The 22349-nt window shown below is 39.7% G+C and overlaps 1 protein-coding gene across 1 annotated transcript in view; it reads right to left on the bottom strand.

The window, feature by feature from the left end:
* Window positions 1–22349, bottom strand: part of Hmgcr (HMG coenzyme A reductase) — a 112603-nt gene that overhangs the window by 43615 nt on the left and 46639 nt on the right. The window contains exon 2 of the mRNA XM_065239815.1: window positions 3254–3995. Coding sequence (XP_065095887.1) covers window positions 3254–3587 — 334 coding nt within the window. The 5' untranslated portion in view covers window positions 3588–3995. The remainder of the gene's footprint in view (window positions 1–3253; window positions 3996–22349) is intronic.

Genomic DNA, 22349 nt, shown 5'->3' with positions numbered 1-22349 from the left:
AATAATTAAATTCCGAATTTGGGCCGAACGCGAGCGAAGGGTGCAAAACGCGTTCCGCTGGTCAGCCGGCAGCAAGAAAGAAGCACTCGCAGCAGTAGCACCACCGGGTGAAAAACTGCAGCCGGAATCAGAGGACTAACGCTGGAGGAGCACGAGGATATTTCCAGCTTCCCGTCGGCGCAGTGGAGCTCCCTGGATCAAGCAGGAAGAAGAGAAGTCTTTTACCCACGGCCAATAGTGTGTTGATGTATCTGTGTGCAATGTGAACACCATCAACACATCTCAAACTGCCTTTAGGTTCAATTGGCTAAACTTGGTGAGTTCGTTCCTTTTTGTTCATTTTATCTTTTCAATCCAGTAACGCTGGTAGATCACCTTTTCGTGTTGTGTTACTGGAACAAGATTTTCACCGAACTCTAGTCCTGAACAGGAGGGGCCTTATTACGGGTGTCACTACACGGTGATAAGGAAGTAATACTCAGAATAAGAGCCGTGAATGAAATGGGAATCACTTCTCCGTGACTACCAGTGTCAAGTTTTCACCGTGAAGTGACATCCGTAATAAGCCCCGAGTTTTCAGTGAGCAGGGGAACACACTTTGGACCTTGTTATTTTTAATGTCTTGCTAATAGTGACAAGACTCGAGTATGTAGTTGTTGGTGCTACCATGGTGATTGTATTTGGTGAGCTTGTTCCAGTTAAAAACAACCCGTTTGTTTCCTGCCGGGATAACCTTAATCGCGCGTAATCTATTTTGCGAGTGCAAGAACATAGTTGAGTCTTGTGGGAGGGAAGACGTTAGGATTTATCCCAGGCTACTATTGCAGAAAATCGTAATTGATAGATGTTGGGCGGAACGCGTCGGAATGTTTAGAAGGGAGGGCGCACGCTTGATCCAGTTTGCTTTCGGGAACGTGATTTAACTTGTTCTGATTCATATTACGAACACGCTCAAATTCTGAGCACTTGTGTTTTTGTATGGGACGGATTTTGAAAAATTTTCTTTTAGGATGTCCATATTACGATAAGTCGTGAGTTTAAATACATTCTGAGCGGATCAGCAATATTTTAGGTAAAAAAGGTGTTTTTCAAAGGATGATTTTAACGCACTGTTCGGAATTTGAATCAATACGGTAAATCGCGCGATGATCGAGACGTTTCCGTCGGATAAGATTATTTTGCGGCCGAGTGTCTAGGAAGCTATGGAAACCGAAATGGCTCTTGATTTTGTTTTATGCCCTTATAGTATAAACCACCATCGCACTTCGTGAGTTGCCCCAATAGAACCCTTGCTTTTGGTTTGAATCAGTACAAATTCGTTCTATTATATATAAAAAAAAAGAAGTATACATATTCATTTTCTTCCGAACTAAATAAACCACCATCACACTTTGTGAGTGGCCCCAACAGTATCCTTGCTGTTGGTCTAAATCGGGTCAAATCGGTTCTAATAATTATTTTATATTCAATCAAGTAAACCACCATCACACTTTGTGAGTGGCCCCAACAGCATCCTTGCTGTTGGTTTAAATCGGTTCAAACCGCTTATAATTAATTATTTTGGTCATTGATAAAATAAAATAAACCATCATCACACTTTGTGAGTGGCCCCAACAGTATCCTTATTGTTGGTTTAAATCGGTATACACACATCTAATAATGATCTACATCTCTAGACAGCCGGCTGTTTAGAGCATAAATCGAAAACACTTATAAATAACTACACAAAACAAAAGATCGCATCACTTATCAAGGTGAATCCTGATCCAACGAACCTAACCCACTAACAAAACCTCCTTCCTGTGACTTTTGTGGGATGCAGAGGTAAACACGGTCCCAAAACAACAAAAGTCACACACTAACATTCCTTCCCTCTCCCACCTGATTGCAAGGACGTGGCCGGTGACGTTATTGATCTTTAAAGGTAGGAGTCACTGGAACATGTACACTGAGAATGGCAGGTTACTCCCAAGCCCCATTCAGTTGATTCTTTGTACAATTTCACTGGTTCAGATCAATCACGGAGTGCAACTATCGATACGTGCAGTCAGACTAAGCTAAGCTAAGCTAAGCAACTTAACCAGTTCGTTTTGTTTGCTAATCTGGTTAAGATGTCATACTTAATTATCTTAAAAATAAATCGTCCAGCTCAAACGTTTACTGGGGTCAGCCTGCGACGTTTGCGATGATTGTCATGATAAACTCTCTCTGATCGGAACGGTGGAAGGAAAAGATAAAATTGTTTATAAGTTTCTTTGCAACACATGATGCATGTAAATCAATGGGAGAAATTTGCGTTATTCCATGTCATTTTTTTTTTCATTTTCAAATAATTTTATCTTTGTTGCTTGTCGTCCATTATTATTTGGCTATCATGTATGTATGTTTTTTTTTTTTATTATAGTCACTTTAACGCTGTTGGGTCATTCCTGACTTTTCCGTGAGAGATTTGAACTCGTGATTTTGACGTGATAGGTTTGGATGCTATGAAAATGCCGTATCGCTGCTCTACAATTTTCAAATATATTAGAAGCAATCAAACTGAATTTCAGAAAAACTTTCTGCCTGTTTCCACGAGTATCTAAAAGTCTGCACACGCTCATGCCTCCAGCAGCAGCACGCTTCTCTCCTTCTATCCCAGGCAATCAGAAGGCGGTATTTTACCAACCGAAAATTTCGGTCAATTTACCGTCTGTGTGCACAGCAGAGAGCGTGAAAAAACGGCGAAATCAATTTAAAGAGCTGAAGTAGGGTGGAGAACGGCTTCAGCCCCCCGAGACCCTATTCCAAGCAAAAACTTCCAACGCTTATTTTCTGCTGTATGATACTTCCCATCGTAGAGCATTTTTTTGATGGATTTCCGAATAATTTTCTTTAGAAAAACCCCCTGCTTCAGGGAGGCTGAAGCCGTTCTTCACCCTATTGAGGAATGGGAAAATTCAGCTACCCTTTCGATCGTATGGCGGCGGTTCCCTTCTCTTTTTCTCTCCTCCCGACGACGGGCCGGTTCAAGGCCTTCCCCTCTAGACAAAGTGACGCGCGTACGACATCGTAACCGAACAAGATCTGTAGGTCAATCATTCATAAAATAAAACTTTCACAAAATGCGCTCTATGCTAATTCGGTCTGGTATCTTTGGTCCTAAAGCGCCTTGACAGAGGATTTCTGACCGAACCGGAGGTCGACCACTCGGTAGTCCAATGGTGATTATGAATGAATATATCGATTTCTAAAAAAAAAAACTACTACTCACCCAAAATGTACTTGGAACCAAGCTTCTGTAGATTACAGAAATGGTAATAGCAATAGAGAATTGCCGAACATCGTACGATAGTCATCAGTATCACATCGATGCCATTCTGCTCCACATCTTCACACCGGAAAGCATCATCGGCACTGACCGAGCTGAACCGCCAGCTTGGACAAGGTCTCCCGGAACCTGACCGCGAGCTCTGCTGGAACGGATCCACGCTGCCTTTGTCGAAAGTTATAATGCATGCCGTTAGAGTCACCAGGGCCACTATCACTTCCCATGGGTGCGATGCACAAAATTCACCGTGCGCTCGAAATAACCGACCGACCCTCATGTTTCTTCAGCTCGAAGCACTACGCTGTTGGATCTTCTATGCGTCGAGGACAATTCGGAACGCACCACTTTTTAATTCTGTGCTATCACTACGGGAACCACTTGATAGTGGGATGATGGAGGGACACTACACTATACACACGCGTGCTCTCAAGCAACACCGAGTAGCACTTCTTCACTGCAGCACTGCTCAAGTGATACTGAAGAAGAAGACGCCACAGCGCGCGTGCAGTCGGGCTCGCGAATCGGTATGGATGGTATGGTATGGTATGGTATGGTATATGGTACCGCCGCCGCACCTCCAGACCGCACCTACTTGTGGCAGAGAAGACGGGCGGTGGTCGCGCTGTTCGTGGTGTCCCTGCAGGAGAAACTGCTGCTGCTTCTGCTTAGATGCTTCGATGGTTGCCTGTAAAAGAAACATAGACCCGATGTTTAGTGACCAGTCGTAGTTTCAAGAGTTGCTAATCGGTTCGCGAAAAAATAAATAAAAGATGAAGGCGACGACGACGTCGTCGACATGTCGCAGAATCCACCGTACCTATGGAAGGCGACGTGGGATTGGCTGTGCGATTTTCTGATTTTTCATTGATAACTTTTTCGTCCACCGATTGAGGAATGCTGAACGGTGTGGATTTGTCAATGAACGGTTGGCCGTCCAACTTGAGGGTCACGAGTTGAACAAACATAAGGATCCAAGAAAAAGATGCCACATACGAGCTTTGAAATTTTATATAACACTGACCAGATAAACGTTAAGTCAAGATCGAATTGGCAAATTTGAAACCGGTTGGTAGAATTATGAATGCTTCAACATTAGTATTAGTACACGCCCAAACACATTTCACTTAGATCCAATTTAAAGTTGGATTTATTACATCCTCTGCATATGTTTCATACAAGCATGTTTTTGCATAGTTTTGTATAAGACCTTCACGAGATGATCTTTTAAACACAACGTTGTTCAAAAAAAATAAGCCAACATAAAACTTACAAAATTATTTTGAAAACCTTCCAGCAACCACGTTACAGAATTCAATTGCAAATTCTGCATACTTTCAATGCAAATCTGTAATAGAATCTTACATTTCCCGGTTGGGTGTATCGTATTGTTTTACACAGCAGTCACTATTTATGCTATTTGAGGTTATTTCAGCAACATATTTGCTGAAGACCGCTTTGCAATTAAATTAAATAATCGGTCAGTAAAATGCTTATGTTTCGACCGTTAATTGAAGAACTTTTGATAATGCTGACGTTATGCCACACGGTCGATCAGATCGCCTCAATTTCGTCAAAAGTGGATTTACTCAAAAGTGAGTTGAGTAGTCGTAGAAAACCAGGAAAAACTTCTTGCGCAAAGTCTGGTCCACTTAGAATCCGGACACTCGGGATTTATTTGACGTAATAAAAATGTAATTTAGTTAAAATGAAGGTATTTTATTGACTTTCTTTGGAATTCCCGCCATCATCTGTGCAGCGGCCTGAATCGTATTTCCAGTTTTCTTGGTAATTGCCCCGTACTTTTCGATTGGACGGAATTGCGGGCAGTTTGGTGGATTGATATCCTTGTCGACGAAATTCACCTTATTGTTGCGACATCACTGTAGCACCTCCCGGCTGTAGTGGCAGCTTGCCAAATCTGGCCAGAACTTCACTGGACCTTTGTGAGCCTTCATGAAAGGTAGTATACATTTCTCCAGGCATTCTTGCTTATACAGCTCCGAGTCCATCGTTTTTCTGGTGATAAAATGCTTAGTTTTGAGTCCGCAGCTGCAAATTCCTTGCCAGATTATCAATTTCCAGGCGAATTTATCGGCAAAAACAAACTTGAAATTGCTGGTGTCATCACCCCGTGCTGTGACCAGATAAAACTTTTGTCCGGGAATCTGCCTGACATCGATCATTTTCAACTTTTTCACAATATTTCGAATCGACCCGGGTTTGGGAAGCTTTTTCCACTAAATCACGTGTTCTTTCAAAACAAATCGCTGTCAAAACATTCCAAATCTGACCAATAGAGGCGCTGCTATAGAATAAATAAAGTGTCCGGATTCTAAGTGGACCAGACTTTATGAGGAAATTCCATGACAATTTTACTCAGTCTAGGAGAATGCCATTAGACTGTGTGAAACCTCTATCAAGTTTCATCATATTCGAGAAGTTGACTTAACTACCCAACTAACAATTTTAGCTGCAGATTAGCTTATACAGCCAAAAATTGGCTTATATAGCTAATTTTTGCCTGTATAAGCTAGTCTGCAGCTAAAATTGTTTGTTGGGTACATTATAAAAACAATCTTAAATTGTAAGATTATCGTAGTTCACTATGAGGACTCAAGGCCGGCATGGTAACGTCCGGATATGTCCTGGGTACCCCGGGGTAAGGGAGATACAACTGGTATATGCCGATACTCATCATGCCACACACTAATTCTTATACACGTGAGGAATTCTTTGCTTTTTTCTACACCGTGATATTCAAATGGAAACTGGAAATAGTAGTGAATAGTTTTGTTCCATTTCCCATTCAAATTTTAAAGTTCACCCGCAGTTTCAGATCGTTTCCAAATTAGTTCAAATTTAGCACCAGTGTTGGCAAAATCATGAGTCAAATGATATATTTTTTCCGCTAGCTAGCACGCGCGATAGAATAGCATACTTGATATCGATTTTACAAGCTCCTTCGATATTGCGAGACTATTCACAACGTGCAAAAATAAAGCTGAGAGTTGACTCGACACAAAAATGATTCCGTTGCACATCGTTTTCTTAGAAAGAGAAAAGTATAGTTTGGCAGATGGCAGACTCGAAGGGACTGCTGCCAGCCGTTATAGAAGTTTCGATTGCGTTCGGGTGTAAAGCAAAAACTCAATAAACTCAATCTCACCACAGTTTGGTGAGATTTGCAGCTGGTGAGTTTTGTTAGCTTGATATTCCGAGCTGCGATATCATAGCTTACAAAATCAACCACAGTTGTTTGCTTGTTGATTTTTGTCTACGAACATCAAGCGTGATCTTGGGCATTGGTGAGATTTAATTTTTAGAAACTTTCACAATGCCTAAAAAAAAGGGTCAAGAAGGAAAAAATGTCAATTACTGACTTCTGGTCGAAAAAAAAATATGCACAAATCGAAATTGGTTGTAAAATAGACGTGTACTCAATCTCAATTATAAATCCTGATTGAATTCTTCTGATCAGAGTGTACCATTCGAATGGCTGCTTTGTTTGATGCTTCGTTTTGCGCGACAATTGCCATCGCCAGGTTTAAATGATAAAATCAAAAACTTGATCATAATTGTTTATTGTGATATGAGGGTCTTGGTGTCCTAATGGCAACCGTTTTTACTTGTAGAGCAGAAGATCGTATGTTTGATCCTAGGCTCCTCACATGTTAGGGACGTTACTGTCAGCGAGTCGTTTACCAAAACGAACCCTGCTGCAAACCCAACCCTTTAATCCAACATCCCAGTGATGTTTCGTGGAAGTACAGAGGACTTTTCGGCTATTATAAAAACGAATATCACGTAAATACTACCCATTCCCTAATTGACCTACATTTGGAAGCAACCGGTGCTGGTATTGCCTATTTACACAAGTGGGCGCAAAAGCTCAACATTTCAGTACCAACAGATAACATGGAATCGTACAGATACATTTGCTTGAACTAAGCCCTCAACATATAAGACGATATTAATGATAAAGTAATTAACTTAATTTAAATAAAGAAAACAGAAACCATCAGGAAGTTAGAAGTGCATTATAAAACAGATTCTTAAACCTAACATGGGAGATTTTAAAATCAAAGCAGTTATAAAATTAGTTGAAAATCTACGTCATGAACTAGCCTATGGCTAAAAATCACGATAAAAAAGAAAAAAAAATGTTTGAAATCTTGCACATGCTAATGTACGGTTCATTAGCGCCGTAGTTTGTGCGAGAGTACCGGCTTCCCGTTGAAACGTAAATTTACTCGTCTGATATTGACATCCAACTGCTCCAGATGTGAGCCGCAATTAATGTCCGATCGTAGGAGATCAGCAATGAAGGTAGCCTTGGAGACGCCATGGCGAACACTAAGTAATTGTAAGGACATCAAATTACAGCGACTTTCATAACTAATGAGGTTGAAAGGATCACTCCAGGGTAGCCAACGAAGAGCGAAGGTACAAATCTTCGCTGAATGGCCTCAATACAATTTACCCCGTTGCTGTAAAAAGGAGTTCATACTACGGAACAATACTCTAATGTGGAGCCGACTAGCGAACAATAGAGTGTTTTTAAATAGAAAATGTCCCAAAAGTCTTTGGTGAAAAATGAAACCAAGGATAGAAGAGGCTGTAGCGGAAACATAAGCCACATGGTCCTTGAAGGTAAGTTGTGAATCAAGTATGACGCCTAAGTCTTTTATGGTAGACTCACGGCTTAATATTTGCTCCTGCACGCTGTAAGGTAATGGTATTAATACCATCCGGCTCTTGTCACACCAAACAGCAAAAACGTCCAGCTGAAGAAACAATGCATCACTTCGATCTTTGATGACAAAGTATAGTTTGAAATCATCAGCATAAGACAGCTTCAGGCAATGGATAGAAAAGTGAACGTCATTCAGATACAATAAAAATATGAACGGCCTCAGATGACTGTCTTGAGGTACACCAGAAGAAACAGCGAACGGTTGAGAAATATGATCTTCTTTCTTTACTGACACATGCCGACCGGTGAGGTATGAGTGAAGCCAGAAGGGAACCGTGAAAGCCAAGACGCTCTTGTTTGGCCACTACAATCTCGTGATTGAGCAGCGGAAAGATCGGTGTAGATATCATGCACTTGATGACCTTTTTCCTTCTCGCGAATGATTGATTATGTGTATTGAACAAGATTTGTAGCGGTCAACCTTTTCGGTATAAATCTGACAGTGAAAACAAAAGAATCCTTCAGGCCGTCGGGAAAGATCCCATCAGAGGTTGAAGATGGATGCTAGAAGGTGCGGCCATCACTCCAATACAGTTCTTAATAACCGCGGAGGGGATTCCGTCAGGACCAGTGCTGAAAGAATTTTTCAAACGAAGGTTTGCTCTACGAACATCATTAGTCGAAATAGGTGGATGCGGTCCAACAGCAGAAAGTACGGGAACCTCGCTTACGGCGGCTACGATGTGCTCGTTAGGTAAATTTTCTTTGACGAATTGCTGAATTGTGGCATGAACAGGAGCGATTCCCTCCGTATCAGATTCTTTTCGATCCGTATTGTACATGGTAGAAGGTAAACCCGATGCCTTCCGTTGATTCCAGAAGCTCTTGGGACTTGCTTTGTGTTTAGTTTGTAGATGACGCTGATGGACTTGATAAAGCTGTTTGTTGAGCCGCTGTTTGTTAACGAGGTTGTACTTCCTATTCGATGCCTCCGTTCGAAGTTTACAAAATTTCTTCAAAGCAGCTCCTATAGATAACTTCAGTCGCTTGAGTCGGTGGTTGGACCAAGGAGGGTTACTAGATATGGGTGGAGTTGTCATGGGTACAAACTGATCGATCGCATATTCGACAATATTCGAGAAAACAGAAGAGGCAGCATTCGCGTCACGATCTCGGAGTTCATCGTCCCAGCTGATGTTTTCGAAAAAGGTTGCCATCAGGGCGTCACAATATCAGCTTCAATCGACCAAATCGATGCGACGGCTTTCTTTTTTTGAATTGCCTTTTTTTCCTACGGATGAAGGCAGAAAAGAGCAGTTCCACGCCAAATGACGAATCGATAAACTCGACCGTCTCGGATTTGTATGAAGCTTTTCGTAATTGTTTGTTATGGGCAATAATTCACATTTTTTTGAAAATGGCTGCTATGAAGTTTTTCAAAAAAATGTACTGTTTGAAATGACGTCTAAGACAAAGTTATAGAGAAAAATAATGTTTTTCTTGGCAAAATATACAAAAACATGATTTTAGAAACTTCAAATAACAATTTATTTTTTAAATTATGGAAAAAATTGACAAACATCGTAGAACAATAAATGCCGTTTCCGTGTGTCATTTTTTGAAAACTTTCATGATCCAAAATGGCCGAATTAAAAAAAAATGTGTACCTTTGCCCATTGACACACAATTCGGAAAGTTTTATAAAAATCGGGGAAGGTAAATTCAAAAATGATTTTTTTTCGCTATTTTGCCTGAAACTGGTCCAAAATGGATTAGCTACCCGAGCAAAGCTGGAGATCAAATTGAAATCATAATTTGCTGTTATGATGTAACTTGTTTTGAATACTCCAGCTAATCTCATTTTGGTTGCCATAACGGTTAACACAACAAAAATTAGAACAAAATTATACACTGTTGAATCAAAAGGAAAACTAGCCCTACTTTCAATAAAATCAATGGTATTACATAATATTCATTATTATGAATACCAGCCTGACGTAAATCGTTAGCATCCATGTTTCTCACACTGAAAGACTTTAGTTCAAATCTCAGCCCGGACAAGTCACCACAGATGAACTTGAATTAACTTTTCAACAAGACGTTAACAGCAGAACTTGACGTTAAGTTGCTTTTATTTAAAAAACTGTTGACTGCAAAATAAATGAATGATATGCTAAGCTGCAAAATTTATCCGATTTGCTATCATTTTGTTAACCGAGCTCTTCTTTTGTTTTTGAAAAAATAGTACAAACATTCTTCATACAATGCTCTCTAATAGGCTGTGTGTTGTAGCTTATGAACTAATGCATCAGAACAAACGTATTATTGATTTTTACACGGTGATTTTTTCTGCGCGATAGAACGGAAATGGACGATTACGACGAAGTAGTGTTTTACCCTACTGCTTTCCACCTTTATATTACTGCTTGAGTTTCACGATTTGAGAGTTGAGGGACGAGAATAAATAAATAATAAATAGATCATATAAATAATAAATAAAACAAAATTAATAAATGAATCGAAATCCAACAACCTATGCTACACCACCAAATATTACATCTTCACGCTTAAATCGTCCACGCAAAACCTGCCTGCCTCCAAGTCTGATCTGTCACGCGGTAAACCGGTTTTCACTCGATTCCAGATTCGGCCAGTACCTTACTTTTTCGACCCGCCACCATGGAAAAGTAGTTATTTCCTGCTTAAACAGGAATTTGCCAAAAAAAAAAGTTTGCTTTGCAAAAAAATAATGGTCCTACTAATTTCATATGCTAAATAGCAGCAGTGTGAAGCATTCTCAGGTGTCACGGACATTCGGCCGGCCAAAGGTAAAAGATGCCTGCGACAAGCGACAAACGGTTAACACAACAAAAATTAGAACAAAATTATACACTGTTGAATCAAAAGGAAAACTAGCCCTACTTTCAATAAAATCAATGGTATTACATAATATTCATTATTATGAATACCAGCCTGACGTAAATCGTTAGCATCCATGTTTCTCACACTGAAAGACTTTAGTTCAAATCTCAGCCCGGACAAGTCACCACAGATGAACTTGAATTAACTTTTCAACAAGACGTTAACAGCAGAACTTGACGTTAAGTTGCTTTTATTTAAAAAACTGTTGACTGCAAAATAAATGAATGATATGCTAAGCTGCAAAATTTATCCGATTTGCTATCATTTTGTTAACCGAGCTCTTCTTTTGTTTTTGAAAAAATAGTACAAACATTCTTCATACAATGCTCTCTAATAGGCTGTGTGTTGTAGCTTATGAACTAATGCATCAGAACAAACGTATTATTGATTTTTACACGGTGATTTTTTCTGCGCGATAGAACGGAAATGGACGATTACGACGAAGTAGTGTTTTACCCTACTGCTTTCCACCTTTATATTACTGCTTGAGTTTCACGATTTGAGAGTTGAGGGACGAGAATAAATAAATAATAAATAGATCATATAAATAATAAATAAAACAAAATTAATAAATGAATCGAAATCCAACAACCTATGCTACACCACCAAATATTACATCTTCACGCTTAAATCGTCCACGCAAAACCTGCCTGCCTCCAAGTCTGATCTGTCACGCGGTAAACCGGTTTTCACTCGATTCCAGATTCGGCCAGTACCTTACTTTTTCGACCCGCCACCATGGAAAAGTAGTTATTTCCTGCTTAAACAGGAATTTGCCAAAAAAAAAAGTTTGCTTTGCAAAAAAATAATGGTCCTACTAATTTCATATGCTAAATAGCAGCAGTGTGAAGCATTCTCAGGTGTCACGGACATTCGGCCGGCCAAAGGTAAAAGATGCCTGCGACAAGCGCGCTCTGTTGCTAGGAGCGGAACCGCCTATGAAGAAAGTGATCTTGCCTCGCGCCGGAGTCTCTACAGCGAATTTCGAACCTGTGTGTTTCTTATAATGAGTTATAACAGGCTCCGAGTATGCAAATATAACAGCGAGTTTTGGATGGCCAAACTAAATTCTTGAACACCTGCAAAACTTTTCCCGCGTCTGAATTTCATTATCTGACGGATTATTTATGATTTGTGAGAACATTGAGTTACGTCAAAGAAAGTTAACCTTTATCCACGATTACGTCACGGGACGGCGCGATTGGAAATTCCGAACCATTTACACTTCGCGGAAAATTGTTCTCTTTGCTTCGCATGAAAATTAATAATATGGTCACATATTTAGCGAGTATATAGATATGTATTAGGTATCCGTATGACAGTTTGCAGTGTGAATCTGTCTCATGATCTGCTTTGACGATTGAGACGTGCTATACATGAAACGGTGAAGCGACGATGATACACGCTTCACTTTTCTGGGCAGGGCAAAACAGACCTCACAAAACGTGGACAGATTTTTAAAGTGTTTTCATTAAATGATTCCGGGTTGAAATGGCTTGTTTGTGTGACGGAATTCACGTCATGAAAGTAAACAAATTACGAAGGCATGTTTCGCTGAAAATCTCGGAAACCACCAGCCAAAAGGTTACACTGGACAAACAATAGAGTTCAAACAATGAACGGTGGTGGATGGGTGTTGATGAGCCGTTAAATGTGGCAAAAATAAAAACCCCACGATTGTGATGCAAATTACCATCCCGCCAAAGTTGACACATACGCCTCTATTTCCAAACATCCTCTTCTTCCAGCAATCAGTAGGGAGTGTGCAGTTGACGTAGAAGCTTAATAAAACAGCACCAACGATTGCACGTCGTCGCTGTGGAGAAAATCTACACTTTTCGATGTTGCTAACCTTCGAAGTGACTGTGAAGGTGACAAAAGGAACCATTGCACAGTGGGAAAAAATAGGGGTTGGTGAATAAAAAAAAAACGGCGAACAATGAGTCATTGGAGTTTTACATTCTATTCGAAGTCAGTGGCGGTCATGTTTGAACACTGAATATTAGGGAGGTTTATAAATCTAAAATGTTCTTAAATCTCATCCCCGGACAAGTCATGAATTACCCAAGAGTAACACCAGTCTACAGTGACTATAATAATAAAAGAAAGACAAATTTTAAGAATATCATGAGCATTTATGATATAATATTCTGGTTCGTGCTATGAACATATTTAAAGAACGCTAAGTTGAGGGTAGGTCTAAAGTTCCAGTTGGGATGCGATAACCAAATGAAGTTGGCTGATATCAAAATTATAATATCTTCCACAATGGATTGGCGGTCGGACCCCACTGTTTTCCTAGTCAATTTCTGACCGCCTTTTATCTAGATTTATCCCCCTGTGCATTGAGCTAGAGGTTACACATAGGAGCTTCACGCGGACAAGTCAAGGAAACTAACAAAATCTGATCGTCTTTGTTTTGTTGACAGAACATATTCACACCGTGACGTAGGAGAGTATACGTTTTATGACTACGAATCCATCCTCTCGCACGTCATTGGCTGGACCAGCCGTTTTTGGTTATCGCTACGAATTTAATCTTCAACGATTATAGTTGTTTTCAACGTTTGTATCTGCATATTGATAAAAGCTACTGAAAGCAGTTAGTTATTCACCGGAAAATATACGTAAAGTATTGGAAGTCATCACCTTATAATAGAAACAAAATGGAACACCGGAGTACCGCACACTTATAATAAGTTCATGCTCCCCAAGGAGAAGTTCGTTTTCAATAGAAAACAGATACAAATGGAATTAACTACACACTTAAAAATACATAATTTTACACATGACGAATCTATCTTTGACATAAAGAATACGACATAAACAAACAAGTCATGTAAAATTAAGTGCTCTGAGACTGAAAAGTTCGTTACTAGACGAAAAGTACGTTTGATTGAGCTGAATTTCGCGTCTATTATGAATCAATTTTATGTCAAAATTGACGCTCGTCTATGTCAGTCTCAGAGCACCTAAATTTACATGATTTTTTTCTAAGTGTGTAGGATAGGTTATTTTTGTACTATCGGAAAATGTGCCGAAGGGTCTCAGAATGTAGTGAAATTTTGAAATCAAAAAAAAAAATAAGGTGGTTAATTTTCCCGGAAAATTTTAGTTGTTTTAGTGTAGGGATTTTCCCGGATATCACGTGCTTTGAAAATTCGTAACTCATTGTTGTTAATCGTTAACGTCAGCGTTATATTGAAAACGTTAATATACGTTAACGTCATTAACAACCCTGCTCATGAACCAGGCATCGTAGAAAGAAGGTTGTGTTGTGAAATAAGGAAATTAGCTCAGCAATCCATGAAAATTATCTGATTTTTTTTTTGTATTCAATGTTACTCTGCTCCGTTAAGTTGTTTTTACGACATTTGACGAAACGAATTGGAGAAGCAATGCCAATTTCATAGAAACAACAGCAGACCATCATCCTGGTAACAACATATTAAATTTTAACTGTATAATAATGACCCGATTTTGTTAGCGCATCATACTTTTATCTATCAATAGTTTCACATTACCGTAATTCCAAATCTCTCTCATTCATCTTCAAGATGGATGTTTATGGTATGCTTTGGTGCAATAAAACCACTATTAAAGCGCATGAGTTTCGTAGAACATTAGAAAAGATTTTCAAGAAGGGGACTGACAAAAGCGGGTCATTACTGTATTCTGGCAAGTTGAACAAAAGATAGACCTATATTAGTGAAATTAAAAAAATCTACCGCAGTAATTTGCAACTATCTCGATGCGCACATTAAACGATTTGTGCGACACCTAAACCATCACCAATAATATCATATTTTGGATCTTTTTTGGTTCATATTTTGGGGTCAAGAATTAATTTTTCATTTCTTTCTTTTTCTTTGTGGTGGTTACCCAAGTAACATTGCAAGTTTTATGGAGGGTTTAAAGCATGCTACAAGTCTAAATCATGGTCTACAGAACCCTTATAAAACGGAAATTGTTATTTGGGTAGGCTGTTCATAAATTACGTACATCATTTTGAAAAGTTTTAGATCTCATCTCGCTCCGCGTTGACAGTCGTTCATTCATTTTGATGGACCGTAGACACTTTGACTTAAAAAAAAACTAAACATTGAATTGACTTCAAGCTATCTTGGAACTTTTCCCAGAAATATCTTGGAATTCGTCTCGAAATTAGGGTAAGACGCCATTTTCTCTAGTGCATATTTTAAAATATACATTTTGCATTCGCTAGGTATATTTTACTATAAATATAAACGCTGGTCTTGGGATTACTTGGTTCACTGGCACACTTACTCTTCCTATTTGAAATATAGAAATGAAAAATTCTGGGAAAATAACCTAAACCTAGGACTAGGTAATTACATTTTCATCAACAACCAAATCTGAACAGTTGCAATGCAACGCGTTCTCACTCCCTAAATAAGTCAATTATCAAAACACAAACAATCAACCTCCAACTGTGAGCGCGAACAGTCCGCACACCGTTCTTTGGATACGGCAAATGAAACAAATCACTTTCTAAGAAAAACAGCAGGCTGCTTGATGCAGACCAGTAATCCCTTGTTTTCTTAATATAGACCGATGATATGCCGATATATGTCCTCCTATATGTATGCCTAGAGGAAAGGAAATGCAAGCTTTCCGCATGAACAATTACCGAACCGAAAACGCCAAACCACGAACTTCCTATGATGACCTCATGCGAAACCGAAGAACTCACAGCGGGTTTATTTTGCGCCACTTTATCTGAACAAACACGTCACTCGGTTCCGTCTGTTACTGTTTTTGAATCTTCGACTTCTGTGAATAAGCCAATCATACCGGCGGATACGCAAGAGAGGGGTTTTCCACTTTTCGGTTGAACAACGTCAATTATTTAGAGGACGACGATGACCTAGCGTGGTGTTTGCCAGAGTCATTGTAGAGATCATTCAACTTTGAGATGGGTAATTTTAATCATTTTTGATATTCGTAACATAAATAGAAGCATTCAAATTCAACCCTAACCTAACTCCACTGACAATGTCAAATTTGTTTACAAACACATCGCACAGCAGTCTACGTAACATGAACATGTGCTTTTCGCTTCTCAACCATGTTTGTAGGGAAGAAAAGCGCATTCGAAATATGCGCACACTTAACAGCGTATAAACAGCCGTAATTTCGTTTCGCAGTCACCCTGCCGCAATCGAGGCAATTGAAGTTTTGTTTGTATTTACTACATTTTTCCACGCGTACCGGCGTGTTGACTAGAGTAAAGTGGGGCACAAGTTCGACCATAGTTGAAACAAAATGTCAAAACCCCAAGCCTTTGAAATAAAACTCCATTCCATTGACATTTGTGCATGATTACATGGGTTTGGGACACGCTTGATATTTAGCCCCACTATACACAATTCCAGCATTATTAATAATATATCAAAAATATGATACGATACATCTTCAAGAGAAACGTATAAAATTATCCCTTCACCAATTTTTGTGATTTTTTTTTGAGGTAAAGTCTGGTTTTAGAGCCTTCCAAACAAGTCTCAAAACATTGAGATTTATTTTGCACGGCCATCGAAAACCTCAACACGAACTTTTGCCCCACCTTACTCTAACTCTATACACCTAGACCTTGTAACCGATACTTTGATTGCGGATCGTACCTACTACTCGTATGGTGTAACAATTTGCATAAACCACTGACTAGACATTCCCAACGTCTGGGAAATGTCAAATGAACGACACATGATTAGATGTGATGCGGATCTGATACAAACTCTAACTTATGCGTGTCGTATTGTCATGTATTAATATTTCGTAGCTATAACCGTAGATTGAGTAGAAAGTTATGACCATCCAGAATAAAAATCAGGCAGTGAAAAACTCTCATAGTAATTCGTAAGAATCTTCATACAAACTTGATAGCCCAAAAAAAATTAAAACCTTTCTAACGACATCATTTCAAAATATGGATATGCGAATGGTTAATAATAGATCTTCCCAATCTTTCTGGACAGAGAGATCGGAAAAACGGATCATTTAGGCGAACGACTCAGAACCGGTTCATTCATATAGGTGATCCGGATGTTTTCAACGGTTCATCGGATCACTTTAACCTAATTAAATTAAAATTTTTGTGAAAGTTCTCTATTTAACGTAGAACGCATTTTCATGAAATATTTATTGGGTCCACGGCGAGAAGAAGAGGTCATTTTTGATCAATTTTTGCCCTGAATCCTTAATGTTTCCGATCTGACCACCCAGAGAAAAGATTATTGAATTCTGCTGAGCCGGCGATCCGACCTTCATGAAAAAAAAAACTACATGAGACAGCCTTCTGGGGTTGTACGCAATGGGGACGTAGGACTACTTGTTCTTATATATTAAATCTTATTTGTTAACTGCAGCAGGAGCTTGTGTTTTGTGAAGGAATAGAAATTTGTGCGGGGTTATCTCAGTTTGTACTCTTTAGTATGACACGCTTGACATAGATGGTCCACAGCGACTCACGAAGAGCTACTGATTCCGATCAATAGCGGTGCGGTTTCTTCCTCCTTCTATGGATGCTCATGTGGGCTGCAGCTCGCTACTTGCAGGCAGCATTTCGTTGTGTACTGGAGAACACCACCACTCACCACGTGGTGATTGAATAAACACCGTTTAGTGAGACCAGATGGAATTCAACTTCCCTTCAATTTCCCTTACACAGATTTAAGGGAAATCGCTTTTCGCAGGCAATCGGTGACAATTTTAATTATTATAGCAACAGTTGCACATTCGTGCAATTTTCAATAGTGACATTTTGGAAAATTATAAAGTCTTTATTTTAAAAGATTCGTAGAAAAAATTCCTATCGATTGGCGTATTAAGAAATAAAATCCATTATATCTGGATAAAAAACAGACCACTTTCAAGCGGCGACCGATTTTTTGAAATTGAACCGCCCCAATGTTGCTTTCAAGAACATGGTATGTTAGATTTAAACATATCTATATAGAGCTGGAATTAGGCGTAACAGCTTTTGTAAACAATGACTTCTCTCGATGATTTTTAGGAATTCAAGGCACGCCCACGCAAACTAACATTACCGTCGGGTAGGGAAGTCTTACCCTAACTTATGGTGATGTTGGTATGTGTGGTCTTGACCTTCAAGATATCATCGAAAGAAGTCATTGTTTACAAAAGCTGTTACGCCCTAATTCCAGCTCTATCTTGATATGGGAACTGACCGATTGATTACCTTGACAAATGTCCAAAAAATACTCTTTTACAAATTTATGGTGGTCCATCACAAGGTGGTTGAGTAATGCTGAGCTATTAGGGTGTTAAACACAGATGAGGCTGATGAACTGTATGTTGTTTGGAATGAGGGTGACGCGCTTGGCATAGATTACCCACAGCGACTCACAAAGAGCTACTGATTCTGATCAATAGCGGTGCGGCTTCTTCCTCATTCTATGGATGCTCGTGTGGACTTGCAGGCAGTCTTTCGTTGTGTACTGGAGAACAATGTTCAACGCCACGTGCCGAAAGCACTGCTGCTGCTGCTGATGCCAATCGACCGTCCACCACCATACACGGTGATTGGAACTGAATCCGATCAGCGGTTGAGGCCAGCCTTGATAGCTAGCTGCGTGTGGGGAGCCTTTCGTTGTATACTGGAGAACACCACCACTCACCATGCGGTGATTGAATTAACATCGTTTAGTGAGACCGGTTGGAATTCAACTTAGAAATGTGTGCTAGGGAAATCGCTTTTCGCAGACAATCGGTGATAATTTTAACTATCATAGCAACAGTTGCACATTCATACACTTATCAATAGTGACATATTGAAAAATGATAAAGTCTTAAATTTAAAAGATGCGTAGAAATATTTCTGATCGATTGGTGATAAAGTTATTGAAATTGGTCCAGGGGCAGCTGAGTTATTAACGTTGAAAATCTTTCATAATTTCGTTACATGTTCAATTGTCGATTTTCACAAAGTGTACCCCCATATAGAAATCACAGACGTAGTCCTACGTCAAAATAGACCTCGATCATTCACTCTTCATATTGATCCAGATCTTTTGATTGGATCCGGATTAGATTGCACATCTCTAGAGTAAAGTAAACTTCGTGAGGGGAAAAAGAAAATCACTCTGTTGATGTACAGTGAAACCTTTCTTCTCCGAAACAAAGCATCCACCTACTCCTTATCATCATTCGTAATACCGTCCAATCGTCAAGACACTCCAATTACAACAGCAATTATCCAACCTTTTACCATGGCGGAATAATCATTTGCTCTCGCTGGAAGCAGACAGAAATGTGAAGATTCTGACGATATTGGATACCCTATGGCCTATGTATAAGCACCTACCGTTCCGTGGCAAACAAATGCTTCTCGAAGAATTAAATCAGTGCTGGCAAACTGATTTCTTTCCCGAACCGAGGCGTCACAGTCACAGCCTAGTCATCCCCATAACTAAGAACGGATCGTTATCAATTGAAACCAAGGACTTTCGTCAAATCACATTAACCTGTTGTTGCTGTAAGTTTTACAAAAGGATCAAACAGAAGATTGGCAACGTACCTTTGATAAAACCATAGTTCAATTTAACAGCTATGTATTAGTAGGTAGGTATTATGCTTATTGTAAGCCCATGGTTTCAGTTTTCTTTCTTACTATAGGCCATTGCTCGAACTTTTTTTCGTACACGACCCATCATCTTTTGCACGAGCCTTGTTAGGGTAGTGAACTACTTCGGCCTAATCGCCCATTTTGGGCCTATCGAGCAGAAAAGTTCAAATAAATCCATGCTTTCAGAGTTAACAAGTCAATTATGCGTTTGGTACGATACTTTAGTTAATAAGCTACCGAACGAAGTCAATGAGAACGCGTGATATGAAGGTTTGCAACCATTATTCACAAAAACAAAAGAAGCGCTCCGACCGAATCATGTTTTATCTTCATCCGATAGGCCGAAGTGAATTCATTGGCGTTTCAATGGCGTTTCAATGCGTTAGGCCGAGTTTAGAATCCGTAGGCCGAGTTTGGCGTCAAGAAGCAGTGTTAGACTTTTGACAATATCTCAACAATTTGTTTCTCTTTACAACGGTACGTACAGAAAGGTAAATAAATTTGGAAGCCGTCAGTAATAATAACATTCCGTTTGGTGCTAAACTGCGCTAGATTAAAAAAACTAAGTGCGGGTTGTGCTTAATAGGCCGTAAATAGGGTAGTTAACCCTACTACTTGTTTGGCTGCCAAATTCAATTTCCGCTTGAAATCCTTCAGGTCAATTGCAGTTTCATTTTTCTTAAGTATGTGCTTCACAATTGACCAATATTCCTCAATTGGCCTTAGTTCCGCAGTATTGGCGGGATTCATCTCCTTGGGAACCAATGTGACGCCATTTTCGCTGTACCACTATTTGGTGGAATTTGAGTTGTGGCAACTTGTCAAGTCCGGCCAGAATAGGCTGCTCCAGAAAAGGCAGTAGTCTCTTCCGTAGGCACTCCTCCTGGTAAATTTGCTGGTTCATGGTCCCAGAAGTAACGAAAGTTTCACTTTTCAGGCCACAACTGCAAATTTCTTGCTAGACAAGGACCTTTTAGGGGAATTTCCACTTCTTTTTTTTTCGTTTTACATTCTTCCGGGCACTCTTCCGGTCCACCGAGGTGTGAAATTCATGCCCAGGCATTTGATCGAAAACTGCCAGGAGCGGATAGACCGGGATATTCATTTCGAGCGTGCAGGATCGAACCGCGACCTGCTTGCTCCAGAGAAGCCATCATGTAAACAAATGAACTTATCCTGACAACAAATGCCTACTGTGATTCTATACATTCTTAGCTTGATCCAATAAAATTTAAAAAATTTTTACTCATTAAATGCCTTAATGGCAGCGTTTTTAATTTGTTTGGATTGTTCAACCTTTAGTACATGACATATATAGCAAAGCACACATGATCCGAAGGACACGTTGGATGAGAAAATGTGCGCAAAAATCTACGGCAACCGGTGGAATTTAAACCCACCCATAGTACACGAGTGCATTACCAATACGATCCAATTCTAACCTCCGAAACCATACAAGTGTGACCATGGATGTGCTCATAATTTATTATACAAATAATGCTCATGCTCATAGTTGCTCATACAAGTGTATCGGCGGCATAACTCTGTTCTTGGATCGACACACTGTTCTCGAAGAGCACCAGGAACTCCAGGGAACTCAGCGCACCAAGCAAGCTATGCTGGAGACCGCTTAAAGCGAGACAATTTCATAAACAGGCAGCCGGTCTACTACTACATTTATATACCAACCAGGTTAGACGTATTGACTCAGCTTAACAGTGGTAATCGCTTACAGAGCAGAGCAGTTACCGTCGGGGGTCCGAGTGCGGTGCTATTAAACAGTGTGTAATTACGTCATAAAAAAAAAAGAAATACATAAAACCCATAATTTTCGTGCACAACAAATTAGCGACGAACCGGGCCAAGTGAGGATGAAACTATCCCCGTATGTATGTATGTTCAACTGCAATTTTGTTTTTAACTATCGCAAACTGCATCATGTTGCTTTGAAATCTAGCAAAGCCACCACCGATTCCGAGCCGAACCAAAGCTATAAAATGCATTTGAAATTGCTACTGCTACAGCGGCATGTTCCGAGTGCGGTAAGCAGCTGATTTCAACAATTGCATGTCTCTGTTTACCTAGTGAATGTTATGCAATTTTCAAAAACGAAAACTCAACAAGCATCACCGATTTCATATCGGAAGCAGACAGGACGCGTTGCCATTCTTCGCGAGTTTAGTCGCCACGAGCGCAAACACACTAATTGAGGCAATTATTTAACCACCCCGAACTGATTCCGCATTTTTTTTTTTTTTCAATTAACCTCACTCATCTATTCGAGGCAGGACATTTATCTCTCTGAAACGCTTGCCTGGATTTTAATCAACCGATCGGTTTCCGAGAAGGTTACCGAATTGATTATAGGCACATAATCTTTCTGGTTCTTCGGTTTGAATTGGTTCACCTTCACCTTCACGTTGTTGCTTTGGCGATGACGGACCTGCTATATAATAATGTCACACTTGCCTATGTTTCTGCAAGGCGGCACAATCAGTGGTATTGTTGGAGGGGGAAAATCCTAGTAAGTCATCGTCAGCCACCAATTATGGTGGTCAAAAGCTGGTCAGATATTTGTTTTCCGTTTGATAGATCCGGTTGTTTGAAACATATTTATTCTGAATTTGAAGTCAAGATCGAGCGCGCTTCGGTCCATGGGAACCTTTCGGTTGGATTATGTATAAATTTCCGCATGGTTATGAGCGTTTTCGTTTTGCTATCTTTGTTTGATTAGAAGGAAGATGAAAAATAGACACTGTGGTAATATTTATTTTTAAGAGCAAACAGGATAATAATGTGAAGGAATATATAGCATT

This window comes from Ochlerotatus camptorhynchus, unplaced genomic scaffold (genome assembly GCF_037179485.1).
Source record: "Ochlerotatus camptorhynchus isolate MF236.1 unplaced genomic scaffold, CSIRO-AGI_Acam_v1.1 ptg000062l, whole genome shotgun sequence".
Taxonomy (NCBI): Eukaryota; Metazoa; Arthropoda; class Insecta; order Diptera; family Culicidae; genus Ochlerotatus; species Ochlerotatus camptorhynchus.
This window is presented reverse-complemented; position numbering and strand designations above follow the sequence as displayed.